The sequence below is a fragment of the Monodon monoceros genome, unplaced genomic scaffold (assembly GCF_005190385.1).
Source record: "Monodon monoceros isolate NGI ecotype Baffin Bay Population unplaced genomic scaffold, NGI_Narwhal_1 Super_Scaffold_11, whole genome shotgun sequence".
NCBI lineage: Eukaryota > Metazoa > Chordata > Mammalia > Artiodactyla > Monodontidae > Monodon > Monodon monoceros.
In genome coordinates this window covers 2,267,455-2,283,238 of record NW_021703767.1, presented here as the reverse complement: position 1 = coordinate 2,283,238, position 15,784 = coordinate 2,267,455, and the positions used below count along the sequence as shown (strand labels likewise).

The 15,784-nt window shown below is 51.7% G+C and overlaps 1 protein-coding gene across 3 annotated transcripts in view; it reads left to right on the top strand.

Annotated features, from left to right (window-relative positions):
• The first annotated feature begins 11,517 nt into the window (after positions 1-11,517).
• RRP1 (ribosomal RNA processing 1) overlaps positions 11,518-15,784 on the top strand; it is a 29,588-nt gene continuing 25,321 nt past the window's right edge. For all 3 annotated transcript variants that reach the window (XM_029215007.1, XM_029215006.1, XM_029215005.1), the window contains exons 1-3: positions 11,518-11,650; positions 12,845-12,927; positions 14,117-14,174. In XM_029215007.1, coding sequence (XP_029070840.1) covers positions 11,518-11,650; positions 12,845-12,927; positions 14,117-14,174 — 274 coding nt within the window. The remainder of the gene's footprint in view (positions 11,651-12,844; positions 12,928-14,116; positions 14,175-15,784) is intronic.

Sequence of the window (15,784 nt, the reverse complement as noted above, 5' to 3'; positions counted from 1 at the left end):
TGACCGAAATCAAGCCGCCGGACCTGGCGCGGCGGTCACGTGACGCGCGGGCGGAACCACGGCGCGCGGCTGGGGGGAATCCGGGACCGGAAATGGGGTGCCGGGCGCCCGGGACGGGAATGGGGCGCGGGGCGTCCTGGTAGGGATGCGCCGTGGGCGGGAGCAGGCCGCAGCCTGGGACCCCCGGCAGGCACCTTCTCGGGACGAAGCGTCGTGTGCTGTAGGGCTGGCCCCTCTCCCTGGGTTTGGTGTCAGCCACCCCCGTCAGCTGAGTCAGAGGGCGGGATGGGGGCGCGGCCGCAGGACTCGGGGAGAGGGTGGGTGGGGCCCTGCAGGATGTGGGTGGGAGTGCGGGCGCGGTCCGCAGGTTCCCGGGAAGGGTGGTGCTCCGGCTCTCGCGGTGGCTGGGCGGGCGCTGCCCCGGGCACTGCCCTGCGGGGAACCTCGGGGGTACCGGCCCGGTGCGGGGCAGGGCGCGGGGCGGAGTTGGCCCATCCTGACTCCTCCCTGGCCTCCCGGACCACACAGTGCCCCCAGACCCCACTGTCCTGTCTTGGTCTCCGGGTCCCCACAGTTTGACCCACTGCGTGAGATGACAGTAGTGGGTCCTGAAACGACAGGGGCGTTTGGGGTCCGGAGAGCAGCGGGCAGCTGGACCGAGGGCGGAGGGGAGAGAAGCCCCCGCCCAGCGCGGGAGCTGGGGGAGCTGGGGGTGCTGGGGGAGAGGGGCAGGGGCGGGCTGGCAGGCCCTCCCTCCCGCGGGCATCTGCCTGCCTGGCGCCCCTCATCCCATGGCCCGGCCCAGCGCCCCACCTGGGCTGGCCTGTCATGTGGGCTGCTGTGAACATCATGGGCCTGTGACCCGGGGACACAGTGAAGGGCTGACGTGGGTGGACGGAAGAGGCACAAAGGAGTCCAGTGATGGGGAGGTGATGACTCCCAGGGTCTCAGGCTGGGGTGGGGTCAGGTGGATGGAGTTAGTTAAGGGCTTGGTTCTGACGGGGTTTGGTTTGGGATTGAGACATCCTGGGATGAGAAGTTTCAACATCCTGGGAAGGGAAGGGTCCCCGTCATATTGGGGCAGGGTGGGGCCTGTGCTGGGAGCTGTCTGGACAGGACTGGCCTTTCAGAAAGATCCAGCCGCTCCCCACCCGACAGGACTGCACCTCGGTGGTCACTGGGCCTCTCCCATCACTGGGTGCTGACTCTGCAGGCAGAGGCCCAGCCTCGCCTTCTGGCGGGCCCAGTGGGAGTGGCCCGTGAGCGAGTGTGTGGGGAGGTGAGCCTTTCTGGTACTTTCTAGGGCAGAGCCTGGTCTGTAAGTTCAGGGAAGCATGGAGGTCGTGTGTGGTTGAGCCCTGGGGGGAGGGGGAGGAGAGACTGACACCCATCAAAGGCCCAAGCACAGAAAGCCAAACCCTGACAGCGAGGTTTGCAGCAAAGTAAGGCTTCCAAGCAAGGGAGGAGGGAAGCCTCAGATCCACTCCTCATTGGTCTGAGTTGGCAGTTTTTATTTTTCTTAATTGATCATTTGCATTTAATGAGAAGAAAGAACTATTCATTGAAAGACATACTTACGAGAATGAAAAAACAAACCACCCACTGGGATAAATATTCTCATTACACATATCTGACAATATATAAATAACTCCTACCAATGAATAAATCAAAGATCATTAAAAATAGGCAGTGTACTTGAACTGGCACTTCCAATTCACATTTAGAAAAATTGAGCTCACAGTTTTTAAAGGGGAAGGACAGAGGAGCTGTGCCATCTGAGTCATCTGCCGTCTACGTGTCTGGTCTGGTGATGTGTGACTCCGGAGTCTGTGTCAACACACTCTGTAAAGGTCATCTCGCCCTGGAAGATGACTCAGAACAGCACATAACCAGCGATGCTTCTTGGAACGCCGTGGCTCCAAGCCTCTGACCTTCACTACTCCTTATTGATTAGGCAAAAATGTGATCAAACAGGTATGGGCTAGGACAAGAGGGAAAAACAAGAACAGACACCCGAGCATGAGTGTTAATTATAAACCAGTCACAGGACTGGGTTTCAAGACTCCCACAATTCATAATTGAACAAATGAATGAATGAGAGACAGATGTGACCCCATAAAAATGGAAAACTCCTCTGTGTCAAAAACAAAGCATCAGAAAATAACGACCCAGAAGGGCAAGGCAGGCGGTTCTGTGGCTTTTGTCATCCTGCAGCTCGGGGCAGTGGCGGGGGGCACCTTGAGGCGCCTCGTTACCCCTGACCCTCTGTCCCCGCTGGACCTGGGTCTGCAGGTGCTCACATTTTAGAACTAGGAGGGTAACATCTGTGGAAAGGCTTGTTTTTTCAGAGCGGGCGGTAGCAGGGGATCCACCACCATGACTTGGGTTTTGACAGAGACTCACAGGCAGGCAGAGGAGGGGGCGGCTTACACTAGAAAAAAGGAAAGCTTAGGTGTGCCCTGATGGAGTCTCTGGGCCCGAGGAGGCTATGGGCAGGCTCACTGCAAGCTGGGCGTCCTGTTTGACTGCTTTCAGGGGCATATTTGGCCTTCTCTGGTTGTCCTGAGTTAGAAGGGGGATGGGGCAAAAATTAGGGAAGGTGACTGTCACGGCCACCTCCTGACATTCTGGGCCAATGGCTGCAGAGGCTGTGGTTTGGCTTCTGGACGGTTGTTGCACAGATGGTGGGTCTCTTGTCACATGGACATGGTCTGGCCATTGTCTGTCTGTATAGTCATTGTCTCATGCTGCTTTATGGAGTCAATGTTGCTTTATTGCTGCAGGTTTGGGTCCAGACATGTTTTCCAGCTGCCATGGAAGGCAAGCTCTGAAGGTCAAACTCTTGAATGCTGATCCACACTTTCCTTGCACCTGCTGTGTGGCACAGGAGTAACTGCTGAACCTCTCTGTGCTTAAATGAAGCACTAAGTGAATTAATGAGCATAAAATGCTGGGGACGGTGTCTGAGCCCTAGGGTGAGGTGATGATGTTACCACTATCATTGCCTATAATTACTATACTAACATAAGTCTAACCCATAATTAGCATTACTTTTTCTGCCCAAATGCCCTGAAAAATGTTGACATTCATCTCATTCCTTGACGACACAGCTTTTTATCCTACTAGAGCCAGGGGAAGAGACCTAGTATCCCGTCTCCCCATCTAGAGTCCTGAGGCCATTCACTTCAATTTGAAATCCCTATTCAGAAGGATCAAACTTTTAAATTCAAGCAATTTTGGAGTTTCACTTGTGATCTCTGATTTTCCCAGAGTCAGAAGAAACCAAGGTGTTTTGTGGGTTTTTTTCTCAATTTAATTTCTTACGTGTAGGAGCCCCAAAGATATGAGACCAAGGGTGAGCCTGGCAATCGAGGCTTATATGCCTCAAGGAATGGGATGGGGGCCTGGGGCTCCCAAGGGGAGGAGGGCCCTTCATGGGGCGATACAGAGAGCTGAGTTTGGTAATTAATGTTTGCCCTGCTGTGCAGGGAAGTGTTTCAGATAAAAAAGTTATCTCTGGTAATAACTCTTCTTCTGGTACAGGCCCCCTATCTCAATTCTTTTAGGTAGTTAAGGAAGAGGTCATAGTTGTCCTGAGCCTGCTGGCTCGGGATTGCCTACAGCTCAAAATAGTCTACATGCCAAAGGGGCGTATTCTGTTCTCCTCACAACCTGGCTTGTGTGTTTCCCTGTTGGCACGCTTAGGCAGGTGACTCATACACCTGTGCCCCATTCTATTCAGTTGCTTGTGTTTCATATTGCAAAAATGTCATCACCAGAATTTGTTGCTAATTAAATTCTAGCCCAAGAGAACCTTCGGGTGGGGGAGGAAAAAAAGAGAAAGATGAAACATTTAAACAAGTAAGCATTTATTACATTTACCTATTCATCTTCAATAACAAAGGAAATATCAGTGGAGGTAAACCTAAACATAGGTGCCCCACCTGGGCACATCGCTGCCCAGCCTCCTGCATCAGGACCCATTACAGGCCTGGCTGCCTGGCCGAGCTGGAAGCAAAGCGGACAGTGGCTTTACCTCCGAGCCAGGACCCTTGAAGCAGCCATCTCAAGCAGAGACAGCCCTGAGCCCCCTCTGAAAGGTGAAAGGAGGTGCAGAAATTGGGACGACTCAAGGGAGGGAACAGATGTACATCTTGAAGAGCCGTTGCTATAAACTAATGTAGGCAAAGGATTTTCTAAGCTTAGAAGCATCGGAAGAATCAGAAGGGAAAGGCCGGGACCCAGATGGGGGCAGGTGACTCTCTGGGTGCACCTATTGACCTGTCCTCGGCCATCCAGCTGTTCTCTCTGTGTCTCCTAATGACCTATGGACCCTTGTCCAGGTCCCCAGCAGACAGACAGGCAGCACTGGGACTGTTCCCTGCCTCCGTACCCGTCACTTAGGAGGCATTAAATGAATATTTGACTCCTTGTGTTACGGAACTCACGCTGGGCTGCTCATCGCTCAGAAATACAATACTAAGGGCCAAGTGTTGGGTAAGAGGAGAGGCAGCTTTATTGAGGAAGCTGGCAATCCTGGGGAGAAGGTGGGCTCATGTCCCAAAGAATCAACTCCCCCTTGCTGATCAGGGGACAAGAGATTTTAAAGGGGCGTTTCAGGGGTGCACAGGCCCGGGCTGGGGGGAGCTGCATGAAGAAGAGCGCAGTCAGCTCTGACAGTCAACTTGCAATTAGTCATGCGGTGATGTGATCACTGTCTCGATTGTTTTAAGTGCAGTTAGTCTTCAGTTCCAGAAGTGGTTTGTTCCCATCCCCTTGAGGCCAGTTCTTGGAATTGTGTAAGACAGACCAGCAGTTCATGTCACGGCTGTAGTCTTGTCATCACGTAATTAACTTCTTCCATCTGGTGGGGATTTCAGTCTCTGCAAAATAGCTCAAAGGACGTGGCTCAGAGTATTATCTACAGACTTTGAGGAGGAATTAAAGGCCCTTGACCTTTTGTTTTTGTCATACCACGAGGCTCGCGAGCTCTTGGTTCCCTGACCAGGGATTGCACCCAGGCCCCGGCAGTGAAAGCGCAGAGTCCTAACCACTGGACTGCCAGGGAAGTCCCAAAAGGTCCTTGTCTTTTTCTTTCTTAAAGTACTTTTTTTAAAATTATACTTCTGTAACTTAAAATTTTACTTATTTATTTATTTAATTTTGGCTGCGTTGGGTCTTTGTTGCTGTGTGCGGGCTTTCTGTAGTTGCGGCGAGCGGGGGCTACTCTTCGTTGCGGTGCGCGGGCTTCTCATTGCGGTGGCTTCTCTTGTTGTGGAGCAAGGGCTCTAGGCACGCGGGCTCAGTAGTTGTGGCTCGTGGTCTCTAGAAGGCAGGCTCAGTAGCTGTGGTGCGCAGGCTTTGTTGCTCCGCAGCACGTGGGATCTTCCTGGACCAGGGATCGAACCTGTGTCCCCTGCATTGGCAGGCGGATTCTTAACCACTGTGCCACCAGGGAAGTCCCAGGTCCTTGTCTTTAATGCCTAAACTATATTATTTTGTCTTGTTTGACAGCTTTCCTTTGCTTCTGCATGTTGTCTCCTCTCTGATTAAGTTTATTTTTTGGCTAAAGTTTTTCTACAGACAAGAAGCAGGCAGAGGACACTGCGGGGACAGTCTGTCCTGGGAAGGCCCCATAGGGTCCTGCTCAGTTACACTTACACACTTCTGTAAATCAAAAACAAAACTGCAAATTAAAGCAATTGAGGGACTCCCCTGGCGGTCCAGTGGTTAAGACTTCGCCTTCCAATGCAGGGGGTGTGGGTTCGATCCCTGGTCGGGGAGCTAAGATCCCACATGCCTCAAGGCCAAAAAACCAAAACATAAAACAGAAGCAATATTGTAACAATTCAATAAAGACTTTAAAAATGGTCCACATCAAAACAAACAAAAAAAAATCTAAACGGGACTTCCCTGGTGGCCAGTGGTTAAGACCCCTCACTTCCAATGCAGGGGGTGCAGGGTCGATCTCTGGTCGGGGAGCTAAGATCCCACATGCCATGTGGTGTGGCCAAAAAGAACAAACCAGTCAATGCCAGGAATTTATTTGAAGGAAAAGTAATATAATGGATGGACAGAAGATTTATCTATAAAAATGTCCATCCCAGAATTTAGAAGCCGCCTCCATGCCCAGCCTCCGTCCATAGCAAGGAGCCCTGTGTACTTGGGAGGAAGTGTTTACAAAAGCGTGTCTGCCAGGGCCCTGATGTTGGCAGCACTGGGTGCTTGTTGAAATGCTGAGTTCCCAGCCCTTTTCCCTGGAGATTCCGAGTCCCTGGGGTTCGGTGGGGTCCAGGCACCTGTGGGATTGACGGCTGTTCACCGATGTTAACAGCAGCCGTCACTAGCGGGTGGGGAATGGGTATTTAACAATTTTCTGTGATCTTCAATATTTTCCCAAAGTTTTATTTAAAGGCCTTTTTGCTTTTAGAAGAAAGGTTTATTTTGGAATATTGCATATTCTTGAGAAATTAATATCATGGGAAAATGCTAGATGTGTTATTGAAAAGCAGTTTCAAAACTGTCAATATAGTGTGATTACTATAATATATCAACATATAATTAATACACAGAAAATGCACAGAAAATAAAGAACAGATCTGTCAGAAATTTTTCTTTTAGGCCATGAGACCATGATTGGTTTCCTCCCCTAACTTGTTTTATTGCCCTGATTTTCTATAATAACCGTTGAGGGATACATATCGGGAGAGAAGCACACAATATGGAGAGAATGGGTTTGGGTCTGGAGAGCAGCTCTGAGCAGCGGGGTGCACAGAGGACGTGGTGGGGGTCCCGGAGGGGCAGCGGCTGGGCCACGACAGTGGACAGGCTGCCTAATGTATGTGCAAAATGAATCTTTGGGCCCTTGTTCAAAATGTATTAAGAATTTCAAGAAAGCAGCACCGGGGCTATACCAGGCGCAGCCCTTCTCCTTGGGGCCGCGCTGCTCACTGCACACGTGGACCACGTGCCACCTGTGAAGTGGTGCTGGTCTGGACGTAGGGCGCTCGCGGCTGTGCTGGCAGACGGGCTGGCCTGGGTGTCACCTTTGCCTTGTCTTTTTCAGACTCTGGGCGAGAGCATAGCCTGTAAGCCTCTTTGCTCACCTACAAAAGGGCAAAAGCCACCCCTCCCTTGCAGGATTGTTTGAGGATGTATAAAGTCCTCGCACATAGTAGGCCCTCATTAGGTGGTAGTGACTGTTACTTATTTTATCTTCTTTACACTTTCTGTAGTGTGTTCAATAGTGTCCTCCAAAATCACATCTACCCAGAACCTCAGAATGTGACCTTAATTTGGAAATAAGTTCTTTGCAGATGTAACTAGTTAAGATGAGGTTAATAGTGGATTAGGGCAGGCCCTAAGTCCAATGACTGGCGTCCTTATAAGAAAACAAGAGGACACAGAGAGACAGACAAGAAGAACAGCATGTAAAGACAGAGCTACAGGGGAGGAGGCCACGTGAGGACAGAGGCAGACATGGCGTGATGCAGCCGCAGGCCCAGAATCACCAGGAGCCCCAGAAGCAGGAAGAGGCAGGCAGGACCCGCCCCTGGAGCCTCCGGAGGGAGCGTGTCCCTGTGGACACATGCATTTCAGACTTCTGGGCTCTAGAACTGGGAGACAATAACTTTCTATTGCTCTAAGCCACCGGTTTTGGGCACTTTGTTACAGCAGCTCCGGGAAACTGAGTCACCTCCCTTGCACATCACATACACGCTTCCTAGCACAGATGCAAAATTATGCTTCAAAGATGGGTCCACCCTTCTTCACCAAGTTGAGCCTGGAGTTGAAAGACCATGACCTAGGAAAACACACAGGATCCACGAACAGGGGTTTTTCTACAGAAAACAAACACAGGCAGGACAACCTCAGGATGAGAAGTGGATTCCCATGATGCTGCGGGAAATGAGAGAGGCTGGTCCTTGTTATTTGTGGAAGACATGAGCACACGTCTATTGCTAATTGGTACCTAGTGAGCTAGTCACAGCTGTTCTACACGCCGTCACCTCCTAGGCACCGTCCTGGGTGTAGATGAGCAGGACAGAGAAAAACCCTGCCCTCAGGGTGGGATGGGGTGGAGGGTGTGTAATGTGTGTAGAAGTGGGAAAATACATTCTTCCCCAAGTCCTGTCAGACTTTCTGTTTTTGCTTTTCTAATTTTTAAAACTTTTTACATTGGAATCATTTTAGGTTGCAAAAATACTACAAAGCTTTTGTAAACCCTTCACCCAGTTTCCCTAAATGTTAACGTCTCACACAAGCCTAAGCACAGCATAATTACCAAAGGCAGGAAATGAGCCTTGAGATGCACCGTGATGAGCTCGTGTCCGGAATCCACACACGTTTTACTGCTGTCCCATCACAGTCCTCTGTCTGACCCAGGCTCCTCCCACGTGGTCCTTCCCGGTAACGTCTCCTGAGCCAGCTTCGACCTGGGACAGGTTCCCAGTCTTTGTCTCTCATGACCTTGACACACTTAAAGAGTATGAATCGTTTATTTTGAGGAAGATCCTAGTTTGGGCTTCTCTGATGTTTCTCCTGAACAGGTGGAGGTCGTGTGTTTGGGGCAGGAACACCACCAAAGTGATGCTGTCCTTTCAGTGCATCATCTCAAGGGCGTGTGATGTCCATACACCTTGCACTGGTGATGTAGACCTCCATCTTGAGTGAAGGCATGTCTACCAGATTTCTCCACTGTAAAGTTACTATTTTCCCCATTGTAACCAATAAGTACTTTTGAGGCTATGCAAATAGCATGTCTGTCATCCTCCTTTTGCCACTAATTTTAGTGTCCATGGATAGTTCTTGCCTGCGATGCACAGCGGACTTTGAAAAGTCTCCTAAAGAAGGATAATTTTGCATTTAGAATTGTCGATTAAAATTCACTTGACAAGAAGAAAAAAGAATTTTACTTGAGCCAAATTGAGGATTATAACCCAGGAGGAAGTCTTTCAGGAAAGGCTGTTCTGCCTGTTAAAAGTCGAAGGCGTGGTCATATACTGACGTACTGACATTTTAAATAAAGTTCACCAAGGATACATAGTCCAGGTAGCACGTATAAAGCCAGCAGCAGGTCACCGTGACCCCCTACGAAGTTGGGAAAGTACAGTATTCTTCTAAGAAGTTACATTGCCAGCGTCAGAAGAAAGGAAAAAAATTGATCTTTATGGTGGAGCAGGCATTCCCACCTTTTAGGAGGTCCGGTTATTGTGTAATGTGGACGCACACTGCCATCAAAGGGGGAGTGAGAAGGCCCTAACGGACAGAGAGAATTTTATGCTTCATTTCCTCATCCTGCCTTAAAATATAAATTTTACTTCGTCTGAACAAAAGCATGTATTTTTTAGTTACACTGAATATGCAACAAATCTTTCATGAGCTGTCAGTGTCTAATAGCTGTATAGGCTGTCAAGTATTGGTATATTTTTAAAGTATATGTTGGTGCATTTCAATGCATTCTTTTGGTGAAATTCCCTGTCAGAAATTCACTGAATGTCTATTAACATTGCTCTTTTCTTTAGGCTTTGTTGTCTTCTTTTTCCTGCTTTAGGAAAAAGCACGTAGCGCCCTCCTCTCTGGAGTACGTGGATTTGTTATTTCACTGCCCCGCACCCCCGCTGAGACGTGGTTTTGAGGCAGGGATCTTGTCCTGTTCAACAGCGCCACTGCTGGTGAAAGAACTTAAATAGCTTTTTCAAACAGAAAAAGTTGGACGAATGGGGCAATGAACGCTTGTATTCCTTCCACTGGAGTCAACCATTGTTAACATTTTGCCGTATTTGCTTGTGTGCCCTGTGTGTGATTGTTTCTCTATCTATTGACATGACACTTCACCCCCACCAAACACTTTGCAGTTATTTCCTAAAAGTAGAGACATTCTTCTCCGTCACTTGTTGGCAAACTATGATCCTTGGGCCTAATCTGGCCCATCACCTGTTTTTGTAAATAAAGTTTTATTAGAACACAGCCACACACATTCATTTGCATGTTGCCTGTAGCTGCTTTTGCACTAAAGGAGCAGTTGTTTTGGCTCACAAAGCTGAAAATATTTACTACCTCACCTGTGCAGAAAAGCATTAACCTAAGGCCTTCATGCTATCCTTACAAAGTCCTGCTTATGAGTTTGGCTCTTAGCTGGAACCTGGGAATGTGGATTTGGGGAGGGTTCCCATCACCGTAACTGTGATAAGAGTGCCTCACTGGGTCTGAACCGTTTGTACAAACAACACAGCGTGTGCTGAACACCTGTTCTCTCTCTGGGAGTCCGGAGTTTCCGTGTGTGTCTGTGACTAGCTCATTTTTTTTTTTAAATTAACATTTTGGCTGTGCGGCTCAGCATTTGGGAGCTTAGGCCACCTCCTACAGCGGAATCGCAGAGTCTTAACCACTGGACCACCAGGGAAGTCCCAAAAAACCCTGGGCTCTGGTCTCTAACAAGCTCCTTCTGACATTTAATGCGTTTTCACAGCTCTTTGCTGGGAAGTTAGCTCGCTCTACAAGCCTTTTCCCTGTGCCTTGAATCCTTTTGCCATAATAAATCATAGCCATGGGTCTTCCTAGTGAATCAATGAATCTGAGCGTCTTGGGTCCCCGACACATGGCCCTTTACAGAAAAAGTCTGCTGAGGCCCATTCTACATAAACACCATTGTTATACCTAAGAAAACAAACAATAATTCTGCAATATAACCTAACCTCTAGTTTCTATGCAAGCTTTCCAGTTGTCCCCCAAATTATTTTTTAGCTTATTTTAAAAAATCAGAGTCCAGTCAAGATTTGTATATTGCATCCCCTCCTTTACACATGCTTCACCCATGCCTTCGTTCATGACACTAACTGTGAAGCGTTGCGGACTGTCCCAGATCGGGTTCGCGATTCCCTCCTCGTGCCCCGTGCGCGGCCTTCCTGTGTCCAGAGGCCGGGCGCGGACCTACAGGCTGGACGAGGCCAGTGCAGCTTGCCCCATGGGTGATGCTGCCGCAAGGTGGGGCACCGGCCGGCGGCGTCAGGCTACTGCGGGCTGGGGCGATACTCGCGCGCCCCCCCTCCCCGACCACCATCCCCCCGCGTCGTGGCATTTTGTGATGACCTTGGCTGACCCAACATTCACTGGATTCACTGGGGGCTTTCCTCTGCCTGTGCTCGCTGGCGTTCTTTAATAAAGAAGTGCCTTCCCTCAGCATCCGGGGGGGAAAACTACGGCACCCCCCAACTCCCCAAAGGCTGGCAAACACTAATGACCTCCTTCTAATTGCCTGTGTCCAGAGAGACTAACCGCCGAGGCAGAGCCAGATGGATTTGTCATTCCGGGCCCGGCCACTAGAGGACGGTGGCGTGCGGCCCGGGCGAGGCCGGCGCGGGCGCGTGAACGTCACGCTGAGTCCAAGACAGGCCGGCGCGGGCGTGTGATGTCACGCGGCGCCTGGCAGAAGCCGGCGCGGTCATGTGACGTCACGTCGTGCGCCCAGGCGAAGCGGTGCGGTAACTGATACCCTGGGGTCTCGGCGCGGTCGCCATGGGTCCGCGGGTGCAGCTTCCGCCAGAAATCCAGCTGGCGCAGCGCCTGGCAGGGAACGAGCAGGTGACCCGAGACCGGGCGGTGAGGAAACTCCGGAAATACATTGTCGCCAGGACTCAGCGGGCCGAAGGTGGGCGCGGGGTTGGCGGCATGTGGGAGGGGGCGCCTTGGCGGACGGGCCGGGTGGGGGTCGCGGGGCGGCCACCCGGGCTAGGGGACCTTCCAACCTCGTGGAGTCTCCACGTGGTCGGGCCGAGTGGGCGGGGCCTGCGGCGATGCTTCCACCCGTCACCCGCTTCCCGCTGGTGCTCCCGCCTGAGCGCTTGGCCCTCCGCCCCTTCCCCACCTTGGCTGCCCTGAAGGTGCGCGGCGCTCACCTCCTGCTGCGGTGGGCACGTGTCCCTATGCGGAGGCTCCCCCTCCCCAGCCCCTTATTTCCTCTTCGCAGTTAAGACCTGCCTTCCTCTGGGAACCGGTCCCCGCGTCAGCCCATATATCCCGCTATCCCTGCTACCCACTGTTTGGGCACCCTGTGTTTTTTCCTCAGAGCGGCATTTATCACTGTTGGTAGTCTTTTTCTTGTGTAATTATTGGGTTGTCGTCTGAGTTTCACGTAGTGTACAGTCCTCAGAGAACATGCTTCCTAAGTGATTCTCAAAATGTGGGTCTCAAAACGTGGCCCCATCAGCAGCTTCGGCATCACCTGGACATTTGTTAGAAATGCAAATTCTTGGGTCCCATCCCCGTACTGCTGAATCAGAAACTCTGACAAGTGGGCCAGAAATCCGCTTTAAGAAGCCCTCTGGGTGATGTGATCCTGTTGCTAAGTCTGAGAACCACTGCTCTGGAACAGGGTGCCAGACACGTAGTTAGGACCTCAGTACATACTTGTTGGGTGATTTTATATGTTCAGTATCTGCCTTCATAACGACCCTGAATGAGGTAACTTGTAATTTTAAAATTTGAAAAGTGCACAAAGCCCAGGTGTAACGCCGGGTGAATTGTTGCCAACAGACTCACCTGAGTAGACACCATCCAGACCAGGAAATGGTGATTCACTCAATTTTGAATCGACAGAAATGGAGTACAGCGCCTGTTACTTGTAGACTCTCGGGAAATGTTTATTGAATGAATGAAATGACAGTTATCTGGGGGAGTCCTTCCAGCCACAGGCCCAGCAGGTTCTGAGTTTGGGAGGATGGCTTGAGAGGGAGGGCCGGGTACCTTTACAGTAAGATGACTGCGGTCTAGGTCAGGCGTTCACATTTCTCTGGCACTAAAAAGCTGGGTTCATCTGTTCTGAGCGTTGCTGTTTTTGGTGCAGGTGGTTTCACTCATGATGAGCTGCTGAAGGTGTGGAAAGGACTGTTCTATTGTATGTGGATGCAGGACAAGCCACTGCTCCAGGTGAGTGCCTGGGAGGGTACAGAAGGAGCTGGGGCAGCAGGAACAGTGGGAGGACAGGCGAGCACGTTGTCGACCCTCATTTTACTACTGCAGACACGCTGGGCAGAGTTTTACAGCTCCCATCCTTTTTGTGCTTTCAATGGCCGGAGGGGCCGGGGCCTTGGGTTACAGTGAGTCTTGCGCTTGCTGAGTTGAGCATTGCAGCAACACTGTTGAATGCCAGTGTGCGTCATGGCTGAAAACCGGGTTGTCTGTTCTGTGTTTGTCAGAGATGGCAATGAAGTGCCGAAATGCTGGAAACCAGGGGACGGAATTCACGTCTTCGGAGACGAGTATTTTTTCTGCTGGCCTTTTTTAGAAAAACAGACTTTAGAGCAGTTTTGGGTTCCCAAATGAGAGGAGGAGCTACTGAGGTTTCCCCCACCACAAGCACAGCCTCCCCCGTTATCACCCGTACCAGAGTGGGACCTTTGTCACCGTCCGTGGACCTACATGGCACGTGATCATCACCCAGAGTCCATAGCTTACCTTAAGGTTCACTCTTGGTGACGTACAGTCCGTGGGTTTGGATAAATGTACAATGACGTGCATCGTCATTACGGTATTTTACGGAGTAGTTTCACTGCCTTAAGATGCTAGTCTTTTTAGAAGTGTTTCCCAGCGGGAATTGCTTACTGTTCAGAATCACCTGGGTGGTGACGGTACTCATTTAAAATGCAGATTCCTGCGCTGTGTTCCACGCCTGATAAACTAGAAGCTCTCGGGGGAGGCTCTGGAAACGTCTGTTTAGCCAGTGCACTAGGTGATACCTGGCACAGTGACACAGGCAGGCAGCTGGTAACTTACGGGGTCTCAGCCCCCTTCTGCTGGTCAGGTGGCTGTGTGCTCCCGGGCTCCTGCTCTCCCGCCCCTTCCTTTGTCAGCCTCCGTTGCTCAGGGTTCAGCATCGATCATGCGGGCAGTCCCTGCCCTTGCTTGTTGTGAGGTCCTGTGGGCCCTGGCCTTCAGGGGAGGCCTCTCGCGGCCAGTGTGAGACTTGCAAACCCCAGGCTCGCTGGGCTGCGAGGCCCCGTGGAGCCGGACCCCGCGACGAGTGAGGACGGTTGAATGTCTGCCTCACTGCCGTTGCTCGTTGCTGTACGATCACGTTTGTTCAGGACTGAGGGCGTTTGTTCTGTTTTCTGCGCAGGAGGAACTTGGCAGGACCATTTCCCAGCTCATCCACGCTTTCCAGACCCCAGAGGCACGTGAGTATCCCCGCCACGGTCGCGCCCAGCCCCTGGACATGAGGCCTGTGTTCTGAGAGCGGGAGTGAGGGCCCCGTCCCAGCTGGCGTCTGCTGGTGCTGACGTGGGAGATGCTGTTCTGTTTGTCCTGCACGTGTTCGCTCACTTGCCCAGAGTAGACTCAGTTCAGGAGTCTAGAGGGCTAACCCTTATATTTCAGAATTACAGAGGAAAGCGGTGTAGTGTCCGCGGCTGTCTGACTGAATCTCACCTGATGGTGGTGAGGTTCCTGCAGAGCATCTTTCTAACTCTTGCGTTCTCGTTCCGACCAACTTCAGCCGTTCTCAACCCTGCGGCCTGCCCGTTGTGTCTTTAGAAATCCTGATGTCTAGACCCTGGTCCCATTAGGTCAAGCTCTGGGGGTGGGGCCTGGGCGCCAGCACCTGCGACACCCCCTGCCCTGCTCCGAGGGCAGCTAGGGCTGGGCAGCGTCACTGGCATGGACCCCGGGACTGTTGCTGGCGGTGCCCCGGCTGTGCGGGTGGGTTTAGTTCAGTTATGCTTAAGCTGGCAAAGTAGTCAGAAGTAGGGAGTGTGCAGTTACAGTAACTGCGTTTGAGTAATCACTGGAGGAGATCCGTTCTCTATAACTTACCTTCTAAGAACCTCCAGAAGCGTTTCTGTGCTCAGTAGAGGGCCAGGTACAGAGCGTTCACTTGGTGACACTTGAATGAGGTAGTGAACGCAGGCCTGTCCTGTGGGAGATAAGAGGTGCCCTTTGGGGACTTCCCTGGTGGTCCAGCGGGTAAGACTCCGCGCTCCCAAGGCAGGGGGCTCGGGTTCCATCCCTGGTCAGATCCCATGTGCTGCAATAAGAAGTTCGCATGCCACAGTGAACAACCCGAGCGCTGCAACTAAGAGCCGGTGCAAGCCAAATAATAAATAAATAAATATGAAAAGAAAAGGTGGGGGGCCCTTGGTGTCCCTCCCGAGGGCTCTCTCCTGGGTGTGCAGACGGCCGTCTCCTCCTGTGTCCTCACGTGGTCGTCCCTCTGTGTGTGTCTGTGTCCTCATCTCCTCTGAACGACACCAGTCAGATGGGATTAGGACCACCCCAGTGACCTTCTACCTTAACCACCTCTGTAAAGACTTGTCTCCGAATAAAGTCATATTCCGAGGGATTGGGGGTTAGGGATTCAAGGTATGGGCTGGGGACCTGGTTGAGCCCGTAGCACTCCGGTTCTGACATACTGTTATTGGCAGGGTTTTGTGTTTGATCAGATGAGTGGATTCAGTGGGGCGAGTGCTGGGGCAGGGCATGGGTGCCGGGCAGGGTCCTTAGCCCCAGCCGAGGTGGGGCAGCGGCAGTGGCTGCGTGGGGAGAGGCGGCCCGAGCGCTGCTTCTCGTGCTGTGGGGGCTTCCAGTGCTCTCTGCCTGATCTTCAGAGGCTGTGGCTTCAGTTTGCGGTTGTAGCTGGGATTTGCTTTTCTTTCCAAGGTTCTTAAAAGCCCCGTTTTTAAGCCAAATCCGTAGCACTGCTGTCAGCTCAGCACACTCAGGGGCTCAGCACCCCTGAGGCCGGTGCCATGCGACGTCCTGACAGGGCTTCTTCACGGTCCCTCCCCTCCCC